Source organism: Dromiciops gliroides, chromosome 3 (assembly GCF_019393635.1).
Source record: "Dromiciops gliroides isolate mDroGli1 chromosome 3, mDroGli1.pri, whole genome shotgun sequence".
NCBI lineage: Eukaryota > Metazoa > Chordata > Mammalia > Microbiotheria > Microbiotheriidae > Dromiciops > Dromiciops gliroides.
This window is the reverse complement of record NC_057863.1, coordinates 629,788,337-629,807,813: the sequence shown is the minus strand read 5'-3', so window position 1 is coordinate 629,807,813 and position 19,477 is coordinate 629,788,337. Positions and strand designations below refer to the sequence as shown.

Genomic DNA, 19,477 nt, shown 5'->3' with positions numbered 1-19,477 from the left:
GATTATTCCCATCGATGGCGTGCTCTTCCAGGCTCAGTGACAAACAGGAAGTGCCTCCTGCCGACAAGTGTGCCTGCTCTCAAGCTAGATGGGGGACGCTTCCAAGGGAAGGGAGGGGAGAGGAGAGGGCTTCCCTCTGCTGGCTGGGGGAACCTGGGCTCAATTCTCTATCAACATTTATTAAATGCTTACTCTAGACAGGACACCATGCTAGGTTCTGGAGATCCAAGGGCAATACCAAAACAGCCCCAAAAGTCCTTTTGACAAGCACTGGGTCAATTTTACCTTCACAGGAAGATAGTTTGTACAACATGCAGATGGGGTTTTCATTTTTATCCCTTGGGAGGAAGCAGCAGACCGTTTACAAAGAGGAACCTGGAGAGGAAGAGGGAGAGGGAGAGTGGAGGGAGGAGTCCAAGAAAACTAAGCCTCTGGGAAAGAGCTTTGAGAAGTTAACCAACTAGTGATGACAGGCTCTGCCTCCTCACCTCCTAGGCCCATCCCACAAAGACCGTCACCTGGCATTGGAGGTTGGGAGGCCTTGCCAGGATTTAGAGGAAACTTTTTCTTCCAGTCCAGGCGTGTTTTAGGTGGAGGAAGTCCATCCCCTCGTGCACACCAATGAATGAATAGAACCCAGGCATCAAGGAGGTGTAGGGGCTGAAATTTAATATATGGAGCATTAATTGGGTGACTCGCTGAAATATGGGGGGGTCCCGGAAATGAGGGACCTCTAGGTTCAAAGCTCCCTCCCCTCCGAACTGCCCTTTTAGATATTTCTCCCCAAAGGAGCCTTACAGCTTCTTTTCCACAAAAGGATCAGATTTTATTACTTGGGAATTAATTAAACAACCAAGGTGAAATTAATAAAATATCAAAGATAAGGAAATAGGGGAAAAGAAATACAGATAAATTCTCCTAGCTCTAACCTAAGTCTATACAATCCCCAGGTCATTTCCGATTAAGCTAATTCAAAAGAATGCAGGGTTTTTAAAACTTCCCACCCCTGGGATATCTGCTAGTTTCTCGGCATCACCCAGAAGACTAAGGAGCCAAGGTGGCAAGCCCAAGAGCGTTCTGGAAGAGGCTCTCCTCCCCTCACAGAGCATTCAATCTCCCTCCCCCAAAAGGGGAGGTCGTTCAAAACTGCCTATGGAGAGTTCTCCTTCTGACCTCAGCAGCATATGTAACTTCAAGGTGGGCCAGGCGTGGCCCCTCCCAAATGAGTCAGCTAAAACTCCAATAATTTTTACCACGAATAATTTTGACCACAGAGGTAAGAAACATGCCCACTAGTAGGTGTTAGGGTTGAACTCTGCCTCACTGACTCTCCAGCCACTAGGCCCAGCTACTGCTCTCCTGATCATCTGGCAACATGATCAAAAATAAGACTTTTTAAAAACCTAACTTCCTAATGAACTTAAAAGGCCTGGGATCAGGACCTAGGCCAAAAGACAAGTCGTGACTGAGTGTCACCTCAAAGACCTGGGACCAAAAGGAGACCCAAGGCTAGTTAGTCCCTTGGGAAATTGTCAGACCAACCCCAACTGAGAATGGAAGGAAGAAGTTAGATGAGTGCAGACTGACACAAACTGAAATATACTCAAATATACTCTGAGCAGAGTACAGAATTAGCCCAGGAAAGTCCTGCCCAGGCCTAATGATTTTGTCTCTAAACACCTCTCCAGACCATGAACTGCCTTGCACTTAAAGTAACTGACAGTCCCATTAATCATGTAATTACTGCATAGAGCCAAGACTAGCCCTGAATGCAGTCACTTACCTTAGTCTCCATGTCTCCCTATTAGGCTTAGGAAAAAAAGCAGGACAGACAGTGAGGGGCCTGAGAGAAGCCTTCTGGCTCACCCGGGCCAAAAAGCCAAGGGCTGGGCCTGACAGCTTCTTCATTGGGTCAATGCAGTGAAGCAAGCTGTCCCAGGAAAGAATTAAGTTCCCTCAGAGTAGGTTAGCCAAGAGCTAATCCAATCGGCCTCCTGTGACCTGCTTCCCCAAATAGCAGCCAACACAGCTGCCAATCGGCTCTTCTCTGAGGCCAAGCTCAGCTGAGAGCCTGCCCACTCCTTGGGTAAGCCTGCCCACAATGCCTACCATCTCTGATTTTACGCTGGATCCCTCCCCTAACATGGGTGCTTCCTCCCAGAGATTAATCACCAATCCAGCCACCAGGTGTCTACAATGCTCCCCTTCAGGTGGGAATGGAAGTTTCCCAACAGACTCAGGATGATCATTGGAACCTGGTTTAAAGTCATTAAGCCGCACCCTAAACCAATGGAAATAAAGGCACTCCCTCATCACACCTAGGCTAGGGCAAGTGAGTAGATAAGTAAATGGGAAGCTTCTCTGGTGCTAACTTGGTGATAAGGGATGGGGCTACAGCCTTTAAAGTTTACAAAGCACTTGACTTGTTATTATCTCATTTGTGCCTCACCCCAGTGATCCCCATATCCTAATTTTCCAGGTAGATATTCAAACACAGGACTCCCCTGATCAATGACAGGGGTCCAATGGACGGACCTTCAGAAGGCCTCTAAGAAACAGATGGCGTGCAGGACAAAAACCCAAGAAGAGGTAAAACTATCCCTCAATCTTATTTTCATAAATGAGCAGGAGGAAATACTGTAATCAACGGGCATCAGGGTCATGGGTGGGTCTAGCCAAAGAGTCCAGGAAGGGTGGGGTAGGGAGGAAGGCTGAAGGCTGAGGGAGTAGCTCTCACAGAAGCAGCCTCCATGGTGGTGAATGAGCCCAGGCTACTGCAGAGATTATGCCCCAGGTCCACATCTCACAAACACCAAGCTCTTAGCAATGATTTCCCGAGTCCATAAAATGCATCACCACTAGACAAGTTATTCAAAGGGCATGTTCCCAGTGCCAAGGAAAGGGAGTCTGGGAGGTCTTGATTGTATGTAAAAGACAGCATACGTTCTGCTATGTTGTTAACCTGAACCTCAGTTTTCTCATCTGCAACAAGGGGACAATACCTGCCAATGAGGGTTAAGTGACTTGCCCAAGGTCACACAGCTAGTAAGTGTCAAGTGTCTGAGGCTGGATTTGAACTCGGGTCCTCCTGAATCCAGGGCTGGTGCTTTATCTACTGCACCACCCAGCTTGCACCCGCCCCCCAATACTCTTACTGGTTTTGTTTTCATCTAGAACTGTGATTTCATTAACACTGGGAACTCCTAGGGTGAAAACTCCCTCTACACACATAGACAGGCATTTCATCTGTAACTTATTCTTCTTAAGAGAGTCACATTTATACGGAGCTCACTATGTGCCAGGCACTGTGCTAAGCACCTTACAACTGGTATTTCATTTGATCCTCACGACAACCCTGGAAGGGAGGGGCTATTATTATCTCCATTTTACAGTTGAGAAAACTGAGGCAAACAGGTTAAGTGACTGGCTCAGAGTCACACAGCTAATGTCTAGGGCCAGATTTAAACTTAGGTCTTCCTGACTCCAGGCTCGGTGCTTTATCCACTGAACCTCCCAGCTGCACCACTAGGAGGTTATGTGATTTGCCCATAGTCACAGAACTGGTACAAATAAGGCAGAGACAGAATTTGAACCCATGTCTTCCAGGCTCCCAAGCTGGCCCATGATCCACACTGTTAGGCTATCTCTCTCCTAGACAAAGTAGGTGTTTAATAAGTGTTTACTGAATTACATTTTCAGAACCTTTAGCTCTCCCAGGTCCCTGGGGGGACCAGCAAAGTCTAGATTCCCTCTCCCTGTCTTTGCTTTCTCTTGAACTGTAATATTTTGCTTTGTACCAGAACAATGAGAACTCTCCATAGGACCCATGCCTTTCTGCAACTGACGTCCTTAGAGACTACTGAGAGGCTAAACATTGCTCAAGATCCCACAGGCAGTGTGGGTCAAAAACGACACTTGCACTCTCCTATTGTTGACAGAGGTTGTCTCTATAGTAAGAGAATTAAGTAAGATTTGAGATGGGAAAGTGCTACAAAGATATGAGTTATCATCATTAGGAAGGCTATAGCTTTTACACATTAATAATACAGCTCAAAATATGCCAAAGGCCAATTGCTTGGTGGAACTTAAAATGCACCGGAGTCTAGTTCCTCAGGAAAGAATGAAGCTGCCTGAGTGTCGCCTGGCCCTTTCAAGCCAATCTGCCCAATCTAAAAGGGGCAGGTGGGTGGCACAGTAGATAAAATACTGGCCCTAAAATCAGGAGGACCTGAGTTCAAATCTCACCCAACCCTTACTAGCTGTGTGACCCTGGGCAAGTCACTTAATTCCAATTGCTTCAAACATCCGGGGCCATCTCCAGTCATTCCAACACATAAATTGCCACTGGACCCAGATGGCTCTGGAGGAGAGTGAGGTTGGTGACTTTGCACAACCCTCCCCCAGTTAAAAAAAATTCAATTTACTGCCAATGTCACTCTAATGTCACAGGCGTCTTCGAGAATGAAGAACGACAACAGCCCAATCTAAGTTGTTGCCTTTTAAAACTCTCCTATCTGAGCTGAATTATCTAAAGTTGCATTTTGTGACAGTTCTTTACAAAGTCTATTCTATGTAAGTCATATTCTTGACGAATTCTTTGTCCTTAGCCAGCTTCTCTTTTACTATGAGTAAGCAGATACCACTGAAAGTTATTACAAAAAGCTATCAAGTCTACCAGCATTTCCTTGAGTGACCTATATCAAAGCTTTTTAAACTGTGGGACTCCACCCCATATAGGGTCACATAACTGAACGTGGAGGGGCTCAAAATCTGGCAACAGTAAAAGGTTATATATACCAATTTTATATACCTATATACCTGGGTCGGGTAAAAATTCTCGGGGGGGTGGGTGGGGGGGTTCTCAAGTGGAAAAAGTTTAAGAATCCCTGACCTATATCCCATCAAAGATGAACCAGCTGTTCAACATACTGAGAAAAAGACAGAAAGCTGGATCTAGAGGGGAAAAATCTTTTGTATCTGATGTGCCTGGATATGGGTCTGATGGCCAATGCATATAGAGAAATGATAATTATTTAAATCTAAAGCCATTTTCCAATGGATAAGTGGTCAAAGGAAATGGACTAAGCTTCTTAAAAGAATTACAAACTATTAACCACTATGAGAAAGGCCACTCCAAAATACAATGATCAGAACGCTGGTGCTAGCAGGGACCTCATTGGCCACATCGAGCAAACCAATCATTTCACACAAGAGAAAACTGAGACCCAGGGAAAGGAATGATTGGTCACACCGCGCCCCCCCCGCCCAGGAGTAATTACCAGAAGTGGGGTTTGAACCTGGGTCTTCTGCCTGCATCATTGGGACCCTCTCTAATGTACCAAGCTACCTTGAACCTCAAACCCAGATAACTGGCAAAGAGGACAAGTAGAGGGAAGAAACAATGCTGAAGGCCTTCTGAAGAGACAAGCACACCCATGTCCTGTTGGTGAGACTCTGAAAGGGTCCCACTGCTCCAGAAAGTGACTGGGAATTAGGTCAAGGAAAAGTGACTAGCCAGAAATCCCACAGCAAGCTAGGGGTTACAAGGAGGTCCCAAATATTCAAAGCAGCCCTTTTTTGTGATCGAGGAGCACCAACAACAAAGGGGGAATAGGTTATGCAATTACAGTACATGAACGCACATTACTGCATCATAAGAAATGACAAATGTGAAGAAGAATTCAGGAATCATGAATTGATACTGTCAACCTGAAAATTAATGAAACAATCAATCTAACAGAGGAAATACAACTCAGAGCAGAAGAATGGGGACTGAGGACAGGGTTTATATGGGGTAACAGAACAGAGGGAGCTATGAGATAGTCCTTGGGAAGGGGAAGTTTTTCACATATAGAAACAACTTAATGTGTGTGTGTGTATATGTATGTGTATATATATATACACACACATTATTTTTTTTTTAGTGAAGCAATTGGGATTAAGTGACTTGCCCAGGGTCACACAGCTAGTAAGTGTCAAGTGTCTGAGGTAGGATTTGAACTCAGGTCCTCCTGAATCTAGGGCCGGTGCTCTATCCACTGAGCCACCTAGCTGCCCCAAAACAACTTAATGTAAATGAACTTTTTACATAATAATGGAAAGTGCCTAAGAAGAAAGCCAGGGAATCTTTGAGAGGGGATAGTTATTTGGGAGATCCATAAAACAAATCTGGAGTCTGGAAATGACAAAGATTAGTCATTCCCAGGCAATTCATTGGTCTGGGAATGGAGAATAGGTGAGGATCTGTCAGTTCTCAGTAAACTGTGGTTATCAATACAAAATGAAGTAAGCAGAACCAGGAAAACATCACCCACAATGACTTTGGAGCTAGTCACTTGAGCCAATTGGAACCTGTTCTACAAAGTGAATGAACACCCCAATCTATTAAACATCAAAGCAGGACTGGGGCAGCTGGGTGGAGCAGTGGATAAAGCACTGGCCCCGGATTCAGGAGGACCTGAGTTCAAATCTGGCCTCAGACACTTGACACTTACTAGCTGTGTGACCCTGGGCAAGTCACTTAACCCTCATTGCCCCACTTAAAAAAAAAAGAAAAAGGGGGAAAAAAAAAAAAAGCAGGACCCCATAGCCTCTTTCACATGGTGTAGCAAGCATCCAACACACTTTGGGCATATACCAGTGCCCTGATAGAAATAGAAATGGAAAGACCAATAACAGCAATTAAAAAAAAAAACCACATGAATGCTACAAATGGAAAGACCAATAACAGCAATTAAAAAAAAAAAACACATGAATGCTACAAAATTATTAGGCAACTTGGGCAGCTAGGTGGCGCAGTGGATACAGCACTGGCCCTGGATTCAGGAGTACCTGAGTTCAAAACTGGCCTCAGACACTCAACATTTACTAGCTGTGTGACCCTGGGCAAGTCACTCAACCCTCATTGCCCAGCAAAAAAAAAGAAATTATGAGGCAACTCGTAGCACAGTGGACTGAGTGCTGGCTCCTTCCTGGAGTCAGATTAAATCAGGCCTCAGACACTGGGCAAGTCACAGCAAGTCACTATCCGCCTCAGTTTCCTCATTTGTAAAATGGGGATAAAAGGCCCTACTTCCCAGGGTTGTGGTGAGGCTCAAATGAGATAATAATTGTCAAGGTTTCGGTGAGGTGCTTGGCACACAGGAAGGAGGCACTGTATGAATGTGATTATGATTATATTTGGCCCCAAAGAAGAGAGATGAGAATGTATTTCCCCTCCTCTTTTCTTTGCAAAGGGAGGGAAAAGGAAAAGAACCCTTGGGCAGGTGTGGAAAACTGTAAATACTGTCAAACTTGGTCGATGCATTGGTTGGTTTTGCTGAGCCGCTCATTCTTTCTCCCTCTTTTTTCTTCGTTATAAGGAATGGCTCTGAGTTGGAAAGGGAAGTAGATGTTTTGGAAAAGAAAGGGCCTGGACTTGTGATTTCAGTGATGAAAAAGCCGATCCCGTTGCTGTTGTTCAGTCATGTCCTACTCTTTGGGACCCCATGGACCATCACACACCAGTGCTGTCCAAGGGGTTTTCCTGGCAAAGATACTAGAGTGGTTTGCCATTTCCTTCTCCAGTGGATAGAGGCAAACAGAGGTGAAGTGATTTGCCAAAGTTTACATAATGACTTAAGTGTCTGGGGCCAAAATTTAATTCCACGCCCAGTGTTCTAGCCACTGAGCCACCAAGTTTACACAATGAGTTAAGGTCTGGGGCCAAATTTTAACTCCACGCCCAGTGTTCTAGCCACTGAGCCACCTGGCTGTCCTTTCTGGAATCTAGCAAGAGCTAAAAACAGGTTTGTTGACTGACAAAAGATACTTTATTAGTAAAAATTTTAAAAGAAAAAACATTCTGGGGGCGGCTAGGTGGCGCAGTGGATAAAGCACTAGCCCTGGATTCAGGAGTACCTGAGTTCAAATCCGGCCTCAGACACTTAACACTTACTAGCTGTGTGACCCTAGGCAAGTCACTTAACCCTCATTGCCCCACTAAAAAAAAAAAAAGACAAGAAAAAACATTCTAAGTCTTTGAGCTTCACCTCAGGATTGCTCTTTATTTAATGACCCAGGTCTCTGATGACAGTGTGTAAACTTTTATCTCAATAGTTTTACTGCCAGGCGAGATGACTCTACTATTGCTTGCAAGGTGAAATTCATTTGTTTGTTTAAAACTACTGTATACATTGGCATTCGAGGCTCATTGCACACATCTAGGCCACCACCAACAAAATCACCTCCTGGTGGCTTCCTAGCATTCATTTTTAGGGGCCCAGAGCCAAAAAAAAAAAAGTCTAAGTATTTGTAATTGCAAAATTGAGTCCAGGAAATCAAAGTCCAAGATCATTGCTAAAGGCACTTTAAAAAGCAAATCAAGTTGACCATGTTCTTAAGAAGAAAGGCATTAGGGAAGAAGTGGGGATTGCTTAAGACCCCATCTTTGGAAGCTGGCTTTTTGACAGTGTCTGGCCCTTCCCATACATGAGGACTCAGTCTCCCTGCAACAGGCCCTTCTCCTCCCACTCCCAAGTCATTCCGTGATCCTAAGGGAGGAAATTCTTCTTCCTGGCTTATGCCAGCAACAGACCATCCCTCAGTCTATCCATCAATCAATCAGTCTGTCTCATCTAAGCTCTTTGAAGGGAAGGACCTATTTCTATTCCTTTGAAAGTTCCTAACAACAGTGGAAGCCCCATTCACATCACCTGATGGGTTGTAAAGGCACCCCCTTCAAGGAGTAGTTTTACCCTTTACTCACTGGGGGAAAAAAGGGTCTTTTCCCTATTTCCAGCTGTTCTGGGGGTTAGGACATGGGTCTGAGTAACTCCCCTTGAAGTAAAAGAGATGAGAGATTAGGCGTGGCTGCTACCACAGGGCTAGAGATCACCCAGCTTCCCTCCCTACCACCAGTCCAGGACGTTGCCCCCTCAGGTGATCACCCCCAATAAGGGAACTTTCTACACTCAGATGATCACCGCATCTTTCTCTCCACCATCTGTCCTCTATAAAAGCTAAGGCCTTTCTCCTGTTCAGGGAGATAAGTATATCAGAGAACCAATATTATTTTATTCTAATTGGGTCTATGTGCAAGAAGAGGATGTGATTCTTTAAAGAGGAATTCCCAAGGACCCCCACACCCACCATTGCCACTGTGACATAATTTTGGTGTTCAATGTTGTAGAACACAGGAAATTCTTCTTTCCTCTCGACACAAAACCCACAGGTAGGACTCTCCCTTTTGGTTTATTCTCTCTCTCCCACCAACCGATTTTCCCCGTGACACAACTAAGACTTTAGAAGTTAACAAAGAAAAGGGATTGTGAAGTAGATTTGAGGGAGTCACACAGCCCAGCAAAAGGTCCCAAATTCTGTCCACTAGAGCTGGCTCAGGTTACATGCCAAAATGAATTAGGAAATAGGATGGCTCCAGACCTGAGGGCAGCAAGGAAGTTTTCTACTCCATTACAAAGAAGAGGAAGTCAATGCCTAAGGAACTGGGTCTCTGCCACTCCGGGCCAAAATCCTGCACGACTACACACCACACCAAGAGGAGGTATATTTCTCAAAGGCAACAGAAATAGATACAGATCAATGGAGACAAAGGATCCGGGGGAAAGCAGCTGGTCTGCAACACCCAGAGATGTCATTTTAGGGAGTGTCACAAAAGCTCGGGCTCCTGATAAGGAGGATCAAATGAGATAACAATTGTAAAGCACTTAGGCACACAGCAAGCACTAAATAAAAGCTGGTCTTTTGATATGTAAACAACCGTAGCTTCAACAGGCCAGAAAAGGTACTGAATGGACCCTACCACAAAGTAGGGAGGGTACAAGCCAAGGTAAACTATCAGGCCCTGCCACTTTCTACCTCTGTGACCTTGGGGATCAGAGTCATCCTATCAAAGATCTCCGTGCTCAAAGGACTTCAGGGGCTGTCAAAACCAAGGCATTCATTTTACCCATGAGGAAACTGAGGCCCAAGAAAGTTAACTGACTGGCTTGGGGTCACCTTGGCAGCAAGTATCAAGCATCAAAGTAAAGCATCACTTTCCCTTTCTGGGTCTCAGTTTCCACATATGTAAAATGAGGGGATTGAACTGGATTATTTCTAAGGTCCCTTATGGTTAAAACCTCCCTACTCTACATACGAATAAGGTCAGGAGAAGATCAGAGAAATGATTAGAAAGCAGCCAGCCCAGGGCTCTAAGTGTAAGGAGAGGAAAAAAGGTAACACATCTTCCTTCCCTCCTGCCAACTGACAATGTATCTCCCAGGCCCTACTGGCTGCACCAGTGTGGGGGGGGGACCCCAAACCAACGAACAGAATACCAGATCTAAGTTTTACCAGGTTGAAGCCATAAAGGGGGGTACAGGCTGAGAATGACAGATCAAAGGGTTGGATAACTAGGGTAGAGATAGGATGCAAGACTGGGGGAATCTTCAAGTGGGAACTGTCCACTGATGGCACAGAGGACAAAGGGACAAGGAGCTGATGTGTTAGAAGGGGGCATTTTAGGGAGATCTGTGCAAGGTAAATAAAGACAAGGTGAAGGTTTAAAAAAAAAAAAGGCTCACTCAAGACCTGTGTGCACAAGTCGAAAGAATGGAAGCTAGTTGTTTCCTTTGGTTGTTTTTAATTCTTTACCTTGGGGGGGGGGGTAGGGAGGTGGGGAGAGAATGTGAGGGATGAGTGTGGAGATCAGTCCCAGAGGGGGTTGGTCTTACCCAGAGTGTAAGAGGATGAGGCCCAGGAAGAGGAAGGGCTTGGGGTAGAATTCCAGGGAAAAAGCTATTTTGGGGCAAATAAAAAAATGATGAGCCTCAGAGGGAAGGTATTGGGGGGAATAGGTATCATTGCGTCTGGGGGAGAGCAATGAAAAAGGATGGGGCTGGGCAAGGGGTAGAAGTATTAGGAACCGGGCCCGGGAAGGGTATTTAGGGGATGAGGTAAGAATGGAGGGGGAATAAAAGAACGGGCCTCAACCGTGAGGAGAGGGTTGATGGGGAATGGTGGAGAAGAGGAGGGGGGAGTTTGGGGGAGTTAAGAGGTAAAGAGGGGAATGAGGTGAGAGGATGAGGTGAGAGGGCGAGAATCATCGAGGGGGAGGGGGCTTCGGGTGGTCGTGGAGGGGTAGCTTGGGGAGGTAAGCATCACGGGGGAGAGGAGTGGCTCGAACTCAGTGGGGGAGGTCCGACAGTTGAGGGGGTGAAGTGAGGAAGGGGAAAGGGGCTGAGGGGCGGCAGTTGGGAGGGGGAGGCTGTATTTGGAGGTGAGATTCAGAGAGGTGTTGAGGGAAGAGTATCGGTGTTGGAGTGCGAATCACCGGGGCGGTTGATGGGGAGCTGGGGGGGGGGGAGCTCAGCGGGGGGTGGGGGTGGGGTATTTGGAGGTGAGAATCCCAGGGAGTAACCGAAGGGGGCGAGGAGATGGAGAGGATGCTCGGATGAGGCTCAGCCTGGGGCGGGGGCGGTATTGGGGGGGGGGGTGTTAGACACCCACCCACCCCCACGGGAGATGGAGGAGCCGGGCCCAGGCGCAGGAGGCCCCGGGGATGGAGGCGGCGGGGGACGCGATGGGACAGGGCGGAGCCGGCAGCGAGCGCTGCTCCGGCCCGGCCCCGACCGGTGACTCAGGCGGACCCAAGCATCCCTTCCCGGCCGGGCCGCGGCAGGTGCCCGGCTCGTAAGCGGCCGGCCCCCGCGTCGGCCCGGCCCCCGCCGTTACCTGCTGATCTGGATGGCGGATGGGGACGCGGTTTCTTCGCCCGACATGGTGTCGCCGCTGCCGAGACGCTGCGGGGACTCGCCGGTTTCCGAGTGGCCCAAGGAGGAATGAATGAGGCCGGGCGGCGCCATGGAAGGGGAGGGAAGAAGGAGGGCAAATGGCGGGGTGGGGCGGGGCGACCGCGCAGAGGAACCAATAAAACGGTGCCTTTGAGGCCAAGCCCCGCCCCCGGACCCAAGCCTCGCCCTACTCGACCGAGCCCTGCCTAGCCGGGGCGCCTCCGCCCAGCACTGAGCAGGCGCCGCCCTCCGAGGGCGGAGGAAGACGAACGGACCGCACGCGGGTGGGCGGCCGCTGTCCTCCACTGCCCTTGCTTCAGCCTTCGGCTTTCCGCGTCCTGCCTGACCAGAGGGCGGGGCGACGCGCGAGCGCCTCGGGGCGGTTGGGCGGGAACCGCTGCTTCCAGAGCCTTCTGTGACTGTTGGCGCTGGTTTCAAGGCCCCTCCCCCAACCCCTAGCGGGGGGCCCCCCCCCCCCAGGAAAGCGAACGCACTTAGGCCACAGTCACAGCCCCTCCAGGCCTCACGTGGGCCAGAAATGTCGATCAATCAATAAACATTTATTAAGTCCTCACACGGGACAGCGGGGTGCCTCAGTGAATAGTGTGCCAGGCCTTCCCTGGTTCATATCGGGCCTCCGCCCCTTACCAGCTCTGTGACCTTGGGCAAGTCACTTAACCCCGTTGGCCTTAGTTTCCTCAACAAGAAAACCCCAAATGAGGTCCCTGACAATGGAACAACAAACCCCTTACCATGTTCAAGAGGGTTTGTGCTCAAGGCTGGGTCTACAAAGAAAGGCAAAAGACAGTGCCTGCCCTCAGGCTTCAAACAATTGTACACAAACAGGCTTTAATAAAGGAATACCATCCTAACATCTACATCATCCAGGCCTGGCAAAGCCCCTGAGGCCTTGTTTATTTGACCCCAGCCCATTTGTTTTTGGTTTGGGGGGGGGGGGGGTTGGGGGCAGGACAATGAGGGTTAAGTGACTTGCCCAGGGTCACACAGCTAGTAAGTGTCAAGTGTCTGAGGCCAGATTTGAACTCAGGTACTCCTGAATTTAGGGCTGGTGCTTTACCACTGCACCACCTGGCTGCCCTCCATTTGTTTTTTGGTTTTTTGGTTTTTTGTTTTTAGCGAGGCAATTGGGGTTAAGTGACTTGCCCAGGGTCACACAGCTAGTACGTGTTAAGTGTCTGAGGCCGGATTTGAACTCATGTACTCCAGACTCCAGGGCTGGTGCTTTATCCACTGTGTCACCTAGCTGCCCCCAAAATAATTTTTAAAAGGGGTTTGGGAAGACTTATAACTAGGTAAAAATGCAATTTGTAAGCCCTCCTCCCCAAAAATATGCCAGAATTTCCAAAGAATTAGAATTATAGACTCATACATAGATATAGATTTAGAAGGCATTTTGTTGTTCAGTTGTGCTCAGCTCTTTGTGACCCCATTTGGAGTTTTCTTGGAAGAAATACTAGAGTGGTTTCAGATGAGGAAACTGAGGCAAACAGGGTTAAGTGACTTGCCCAGGGTCATACAGCTAGTGTCTAAGGCCAAATTTGAATTCAGGTCTTCCTAACACCAGTACTAGTACACTCTTCCCTGAGCTGCCTCCACAAATATATATAACCATGCAAAACAAATGTCTACATTAGTCATGTTGAGAGTGAGAAAGAGAGAGAATAAGTGGTTCAGTCTGCACTCTAAGTCTGTCTATCTGGAGGTAAATAGTATGTTCATAATTAGCCCTCTGGAGCTGTGGTTGGTCATTGTGTTGATCAGTTATTAAGTCTTTGATTATATTTACAATATTACTACTGCGATAGAAATTGTTCTCATGGTCCTGCTCACTTCACTTTACATCAATTCACATGTCTTCCCAAGTTTTTCTGAAAGAATCCCCTTCATTACTTCTCACCATTCAATTGCATTACATCTCATTTATATACCATAACTTGTTCAGCCACTCCCCAATTGATGGACATCCCTTCAGTTTCCAATTCTTTGCCATCACACAAAAAGAGCCAATATAAATATTGTTGTACATATGGGTCCTTTTCCTCTTTCCTTCATCTCTTTGGAATATAGAATAATGATACATTATACAGAATAATATCTCTGTCAAAAGGTATAGTGGGGCAGCTAGATGGCACAGTAGATAAAGCACTGGCCCTGGATTCAGGACTCCCTGAGTTCAAATCTGGCCTCAGACACTTGACACTTACTAGCTGTGTGACCCTGGGCAAGTCAATTAACCCTCATTTGCCGCCCCCCCCCCCAAAAAAAAGGTAATATTTTGCAGGAAAGCAGGATATATTTCCAAAATGCTTTCCAGAATGGTTAGACTACTTCACAGTTCCAACAGTGCCTTAATGTACCTGTTTTTCCACAGCTCCTCCAACTTTTGTCGTTTTCCTCTTTTGGCATCTTAGCCAATCTGACAGGTATGAAATGGTATCTCAGTTGTGTTAATTTTGTATTTCTCTATTAGTGATCTCCACCCTTTTTCATAGAACTACTACTAGCTTGGATTTGAAAACTGCCTGTTCATATATTTCACCACTTATCAATTGGGGAATGGTTCTTATTGCTATAGATTGTATATTTGAGAGATGAGACTTTCATCAGAGAAACTTATTGCATAGATTTTCTTCCCAACTTCCAACTTTTCCTCTAATTTTAACTACATCACTTACATTTCAGCAAAAACTTTCCAATTTTATATAATCAAAAATATCCATTTTTTTTAACCTTCTGGGAACCTAACACTTCAATGATTGTGAACTCTTTCCCTATCCATAGATCTGAGAGGTAATTTCTTACATCTAATATCTCTCTTTATGCATAAATTATGTACCCATTTGGATCTTTTCTTGGCAAATCGTGTGAGATCTTATTCTATGTATAGTTTCTGTTAAACTGTTTTCCAGTTTTCACAACAGTTTTTTGTGTTGAAAAATGAGTTCTTGCTCACTGGGATCTTTGGATTTATCAAATACTAGGTTGTTTTGGGGCTCTATTTCTTCTCAAATTGCCTCATATTTCTAAATCTATGTAAATGTTCTATTCAGTAAAATGGAAGGTCTTTGAGGGAAGTCGGCTTTGTATCACCAGTGCCTACTACAGTTCAGGTATTCAATAAATGTTTTAAATTGAATTGAAAAATAGTCACATACATATATCTATGCATGTATACATATAGGAGTATATCTGATATGTTTCAACCTTTATAAAGTTTGCCTATGTATAGATTTGAATATGGATTCACAGACCCTTTCTAGTAACCCCCAACAGACTAAAAATGTCTGGTTTTGCAGATGAAGAAACAAAGGGAATCAATTCAAAGTAACATGTCTATTAATGGAAAAACTAGGGGTATAGTAATGAAATAAAGTCATATGCTCATTTACCATGAGCCACAGATGAAATTAGTATCCTGACTCCATAGTCCCATCTCATTAAGGCCAAAGGGAGCCCTCTAATTGAGGGTTTTTTAAGATTTTTTTGTGTTCTAGACCCTTTGACTGGTCTGGTAGAACCCCTTTTCAGAATAATGGTGGTTTTTGTTTTGGGGGGAGCGGGGCAATGGGGGTTAAGTGACTTGCCCAGGGTCACACAGCTGGTAAGTGTCAAGTGTCTGAGGCCGGATTTGAACTCAGGTACTCCTGAATCCAGGGCCTGTGCTTTATCCACTGCGCCACCTAGCTACCCCCCCACACACACATAGATTTTAAAGCATTCCCAAGTTATGAATGTTTCTGGTATGCTTACTTTTCTAAAGTTTTGGGGGGCAGCTAGTTGGTGCAGTGGATAAATCATGGGCCCTGAATTCAGGAGGACCTGAGTTCAAATCTGGCCTCAGATACTTGACACACTAGCTGTGTGACCCTGGGCAAGTCACTTAACCTTTATTGCCCTGCAAAACAAAAAAAAAGGTTTTTGGATATTTTATTTTTTCCATTTACATGTTAAAAACAATTTTTAACATTCTTTTTTTTTTAATTTTTGAGTTCCAAATTCCCTCCCAGAGATGGCAAACAATTTGATATATGTCATACATGTGCAATCATGCAAAACATATTTCCATATTAGCTGGACCTTTTTTGATTGGCTGCTGAGCCAGAATTGAGTATGCATATCAAGAACAGCCATTGGGTAACTCAGTGTCTTTCTTGACTGACTGCTTTAGAGTGAAGAGGTGGTAGCTGTTGTAAGCCTCCCGGTGGGGAAAGAATGAAGGTCAGTTACTCTCCCCACCCAGGTTGACATGAAGCCATGAGAATCATGGGCCTGTTTTTCTTCTGTCTGTCTTCTACCTATTCTTTGCTGTCAGGTGGAGTAGGATTGAGAGAGAACAGACTTAACAGAGACCTGGTGACCTCTAAAAGGTTGGGAGAAGACCAGCCAATCAATACAATAAGCAATAATCATGGAATACCTGTATATGCTCCAAATTCCAAGTGGGAATTTCATCGGATTGGGCTCTCTTGTGTCAGACCCCATCACAGAGCAACATGAAATCATAGAATGTTACAGCTAGGAAGGACTTTAGAGATCACTTACTTCACGTCTCATGTTTTACAGATGAGAAAGCTGGGGCTTAAAGAGGTTAGGTGGTTTACCCAAGGCTGTGAAAATAGTATGTTTCTGAACCATGATCAAAACACAGATCCTCCAATGCCACATCATTGGATTTGGATCAAAGGTTTTCCTGTCACTGGAGTGGAATGGAAACTGACCACTTGTTAGGGCATATTTGGGGAGGATTTTCTGCTAAAGTTGAATTAGATGACCTCTGAATTCTCTTTTGACATTGAGTAGTTTGTATCTATCATCATCTGTTATACTCAAACACAAAGCCAACTGTACCCAAATCTCTGAGGTTCTCCATAATCGTACATTTCTTGTACTAAAGGTTTTCTTTCGAGCCAGATATAACTTAAAGACTATAACCCTTCCAGCCACCACCAAGCATATTCAATTTTACCTATTGCCAACCAATACATCTCACTTAATATGATGTCCAGTTGATTACCCTCAGCTTTGCTTCAAAGAACCTGTGAGGCCTGTGACCCAGGAGATGCAAAGAACTTTTTCACAGAAACTAAATTCAACAAGGATGAGGTGGCCCAAGAGTCTTAAGCTTAAAACTGCACTAAGTTTTGGGGGATTCCCTGTATTCATTGAGTGCATCCTATGTAGGCAATATGGAGTCATAGTCTCCAAACTTTTGAAATTGTGCACCCCATCAGTGAAAAACTTTTGAGCATGGACCTCATTGTATGTTTGCATGAATCTTTGTGACGATTTAACCTCTCATTGCTTTAGACAATCCTCTAAGACTATAAATCACAAACAAGATGCCAACCTGTATTGGTAAAGGAAATTTTCTCATCTGAGAGTTCCCTGGAACTGTACAGTAGTTCCAGTTCCCAACCTGATCTCCATACCTGTTTTTTGGCTGAACATACTATGTACATTGTAAAGCATTCATAAAAAATAGAAATTTAAAAAGAATGTGATGGACAAAATTAACATTTAAATGTATTTTATTTGTTCATGGTGCAAAAAACTTCTTTGCTCTCTCTAAAATTAGAACTTTTTAAGTGAGATAAATATTTTAAGTGATTGACTACGTTCCATTATTTTTGAAAATCATGGTTGAACATTTTTTTGAGAGAACACTGAAGATCTGGTTCTAAGTTCATTTTCATTTTGATGAGTGGTTTGAGTAGCTGTAATGGTGGGAAAAGATGTTTCAGAAAAGTATGTCCATCCAAATGAAAAAATCGCATAGATGGTTATACTTCCTAAATTGTGAGACTCGTTTGTCAATCCTATCTTCTGGTTTATGCAAAGGTTTTTGTTGACATTCAGCTAATAAATTTCATCTTCTCTGATGTCAGCTGTTATTTTTACAAACTAAACTAACCAGGAGGTATTGCACTTTTATATTTTAAACAAGGGTTCAAAACCCATTAAAACTCTTTTGTGGGGGCAGCTAGATGGTTCAGTAAAGCACCGGCCCTGGATTCAGGAGGACCTGAGTTCAAATCTGACCTCAGACACTTGACACTTAGTAGCTGTGTGACCCTGGGCAAGTCAACCCCAACTGCCTCACAAAAAAAACCCAAACAAACAAAAAACCCTCTTTTGGGAAGAATTTTTAATAGATTAGAAAATTCTGTTTCCAGTTTTTTAAATGAGCAGTTTTTTATATATGATAGATATATGCATCATTTTTAGCAACAAAGCACATCAGGATTTCTTTCTGGCTGTTAATAATATTTTTCTTTGACCTGGAAGCTTTTGATTTTGGCTATGATGTTCCTGAGAGTTTTCATTTTGGGGTTTCTTTCAGGAGGTGACCAGTGTATTATTTCTATTTCACTTTGCCCTCCAATTCTGAGAGCAGGGCAGTTTTCTTTTAAGATTTCTTGAAATGGGATGTTTAGGCTTTTTTGGGGTCCTGGCTTTTAGGTAGTCCATTAATTATTAATTTTTTCCTCCTGCTTTGAAATACCTTACATTTTGTTCTATTTGTCAGTCTTTTGACTTTTATCATTTTTTTGTCATCTCATGACGTCATTGGCTTTTATTTGGTCCATTGTAATGTGTGAGAAACAGAAGGACCTGAGTGTACTAAGACCCCTTGTGCAAGGGCTGTCCTTGTGTGGCTGGAAAGATGACAGAAAAAACATTTCTAACCTCTTCTCCCCTTATCCTTCTCCAAGGGAGATTTCCATTCCTGCCAGGAAGAGTCCCAAAGGGGACTGGCCAGAGCTGGAGCTCTCTTGCTTCTCACCAGCTCTGCCCCACTCTTCTGTCACATGGGGAGGAGAGAATCTCATGGCAATGCTCTTTGGGACAGGGGCTACACTAATTTTTAAGGAATGTGTTCCTTGGGCAAGGTTTTATGCCTCTTATGCCAAATTGTTGATTCCCTTTCCACTTGTTTTTTCCATAGCTCTGATTTCTTTTCCAATTTTTTTCTCAACACTCATTTCATTTATAACATTTTTACTTTATTAAAAAAAATTCTTGCTACATCTCCTCCAGGAATGCTAGTTGATTTTGTACCAAAGCTGTGTTCTTCTTTGACGCATTGCTTATAGATGTTTTGGAGTCATTCTCTTCTTCTGCATCTATATCTTGAACCTCCCTTCACCATTATAGTTGTCGATGGTGGATTCTTTTTCTTTTTTGTTTGCTCATTAGTCCAGCCTACTTTCTGACTTCAGGCTCGATGTTAGGGCCAGGCTTTGTTTACAACTGGAGGGAAGGTCTGGCTACTTTCTTGGGGTATTGAGAGCTATGTTCTTCCATGATCTCAGGGACAGCTGAGACTGGGGACCTGAGGCTTGCTACACTCCCAGAGTGGTCCGATCCAGGGCAAAGCCTGATGACTGCCCCCCTGTTCTGAGCTTGGCAAGTTCTTGACCTAGACTTGGGTCTAATCAATAGTAGTTGAATGATGCTTGTTCAGCTCCTGCCAGCCAGCAGGGAGGCTCTACTGGTTTAGTGAGAAGACTGGGACCCCCCCCCCTTTGGTCTGGGATTGTTGCCCTTGAGGAAACTTCAGGCTCTAGACTGGTCTAGAAGCTGGAAGTGACGCTCTGCTCAACTGGAGGGAGGGGTGCATTTCTGAGCCACACTGCTGAACTGGTTCCTTTCTCAGTCCACAGCCCAGGGCCTTTTAATTTCCC

The 19,477-nt window shown here is 45.0% G+C and overlaps 1 protein-coding gene across 2 annotated transcripts in view; it reads right to left on the bottom strand.

Annotated features, from left to right (window-relative positions):
- Positions 1-11,869, bottom strand: part of ACOT7 (acyl-CoA thioesterase 7) — a 166,636-nt gene extending 154,767 nt beyond the window's left edge. Inside the window, exon 1 of one of the 2 annotated variants that reach the window (XM_043998765.1) lies at positions 11,713-11,869. In XM_043998765.1, the coding sequence (XP_043854700.1) occupies positions 11,713-11,843 (131 nt within the window). In that variant the 5' untranslated portion in view covers positions 11,844-11,869. The remainder of the gene's footprint in view (positions 1-11,712) is intronic. The other variant, XM_043998764.1, reaches the window with a different exon arrangement.
- Positions 11,870-19,477: the final 7,608 nt, after the last annotated feature.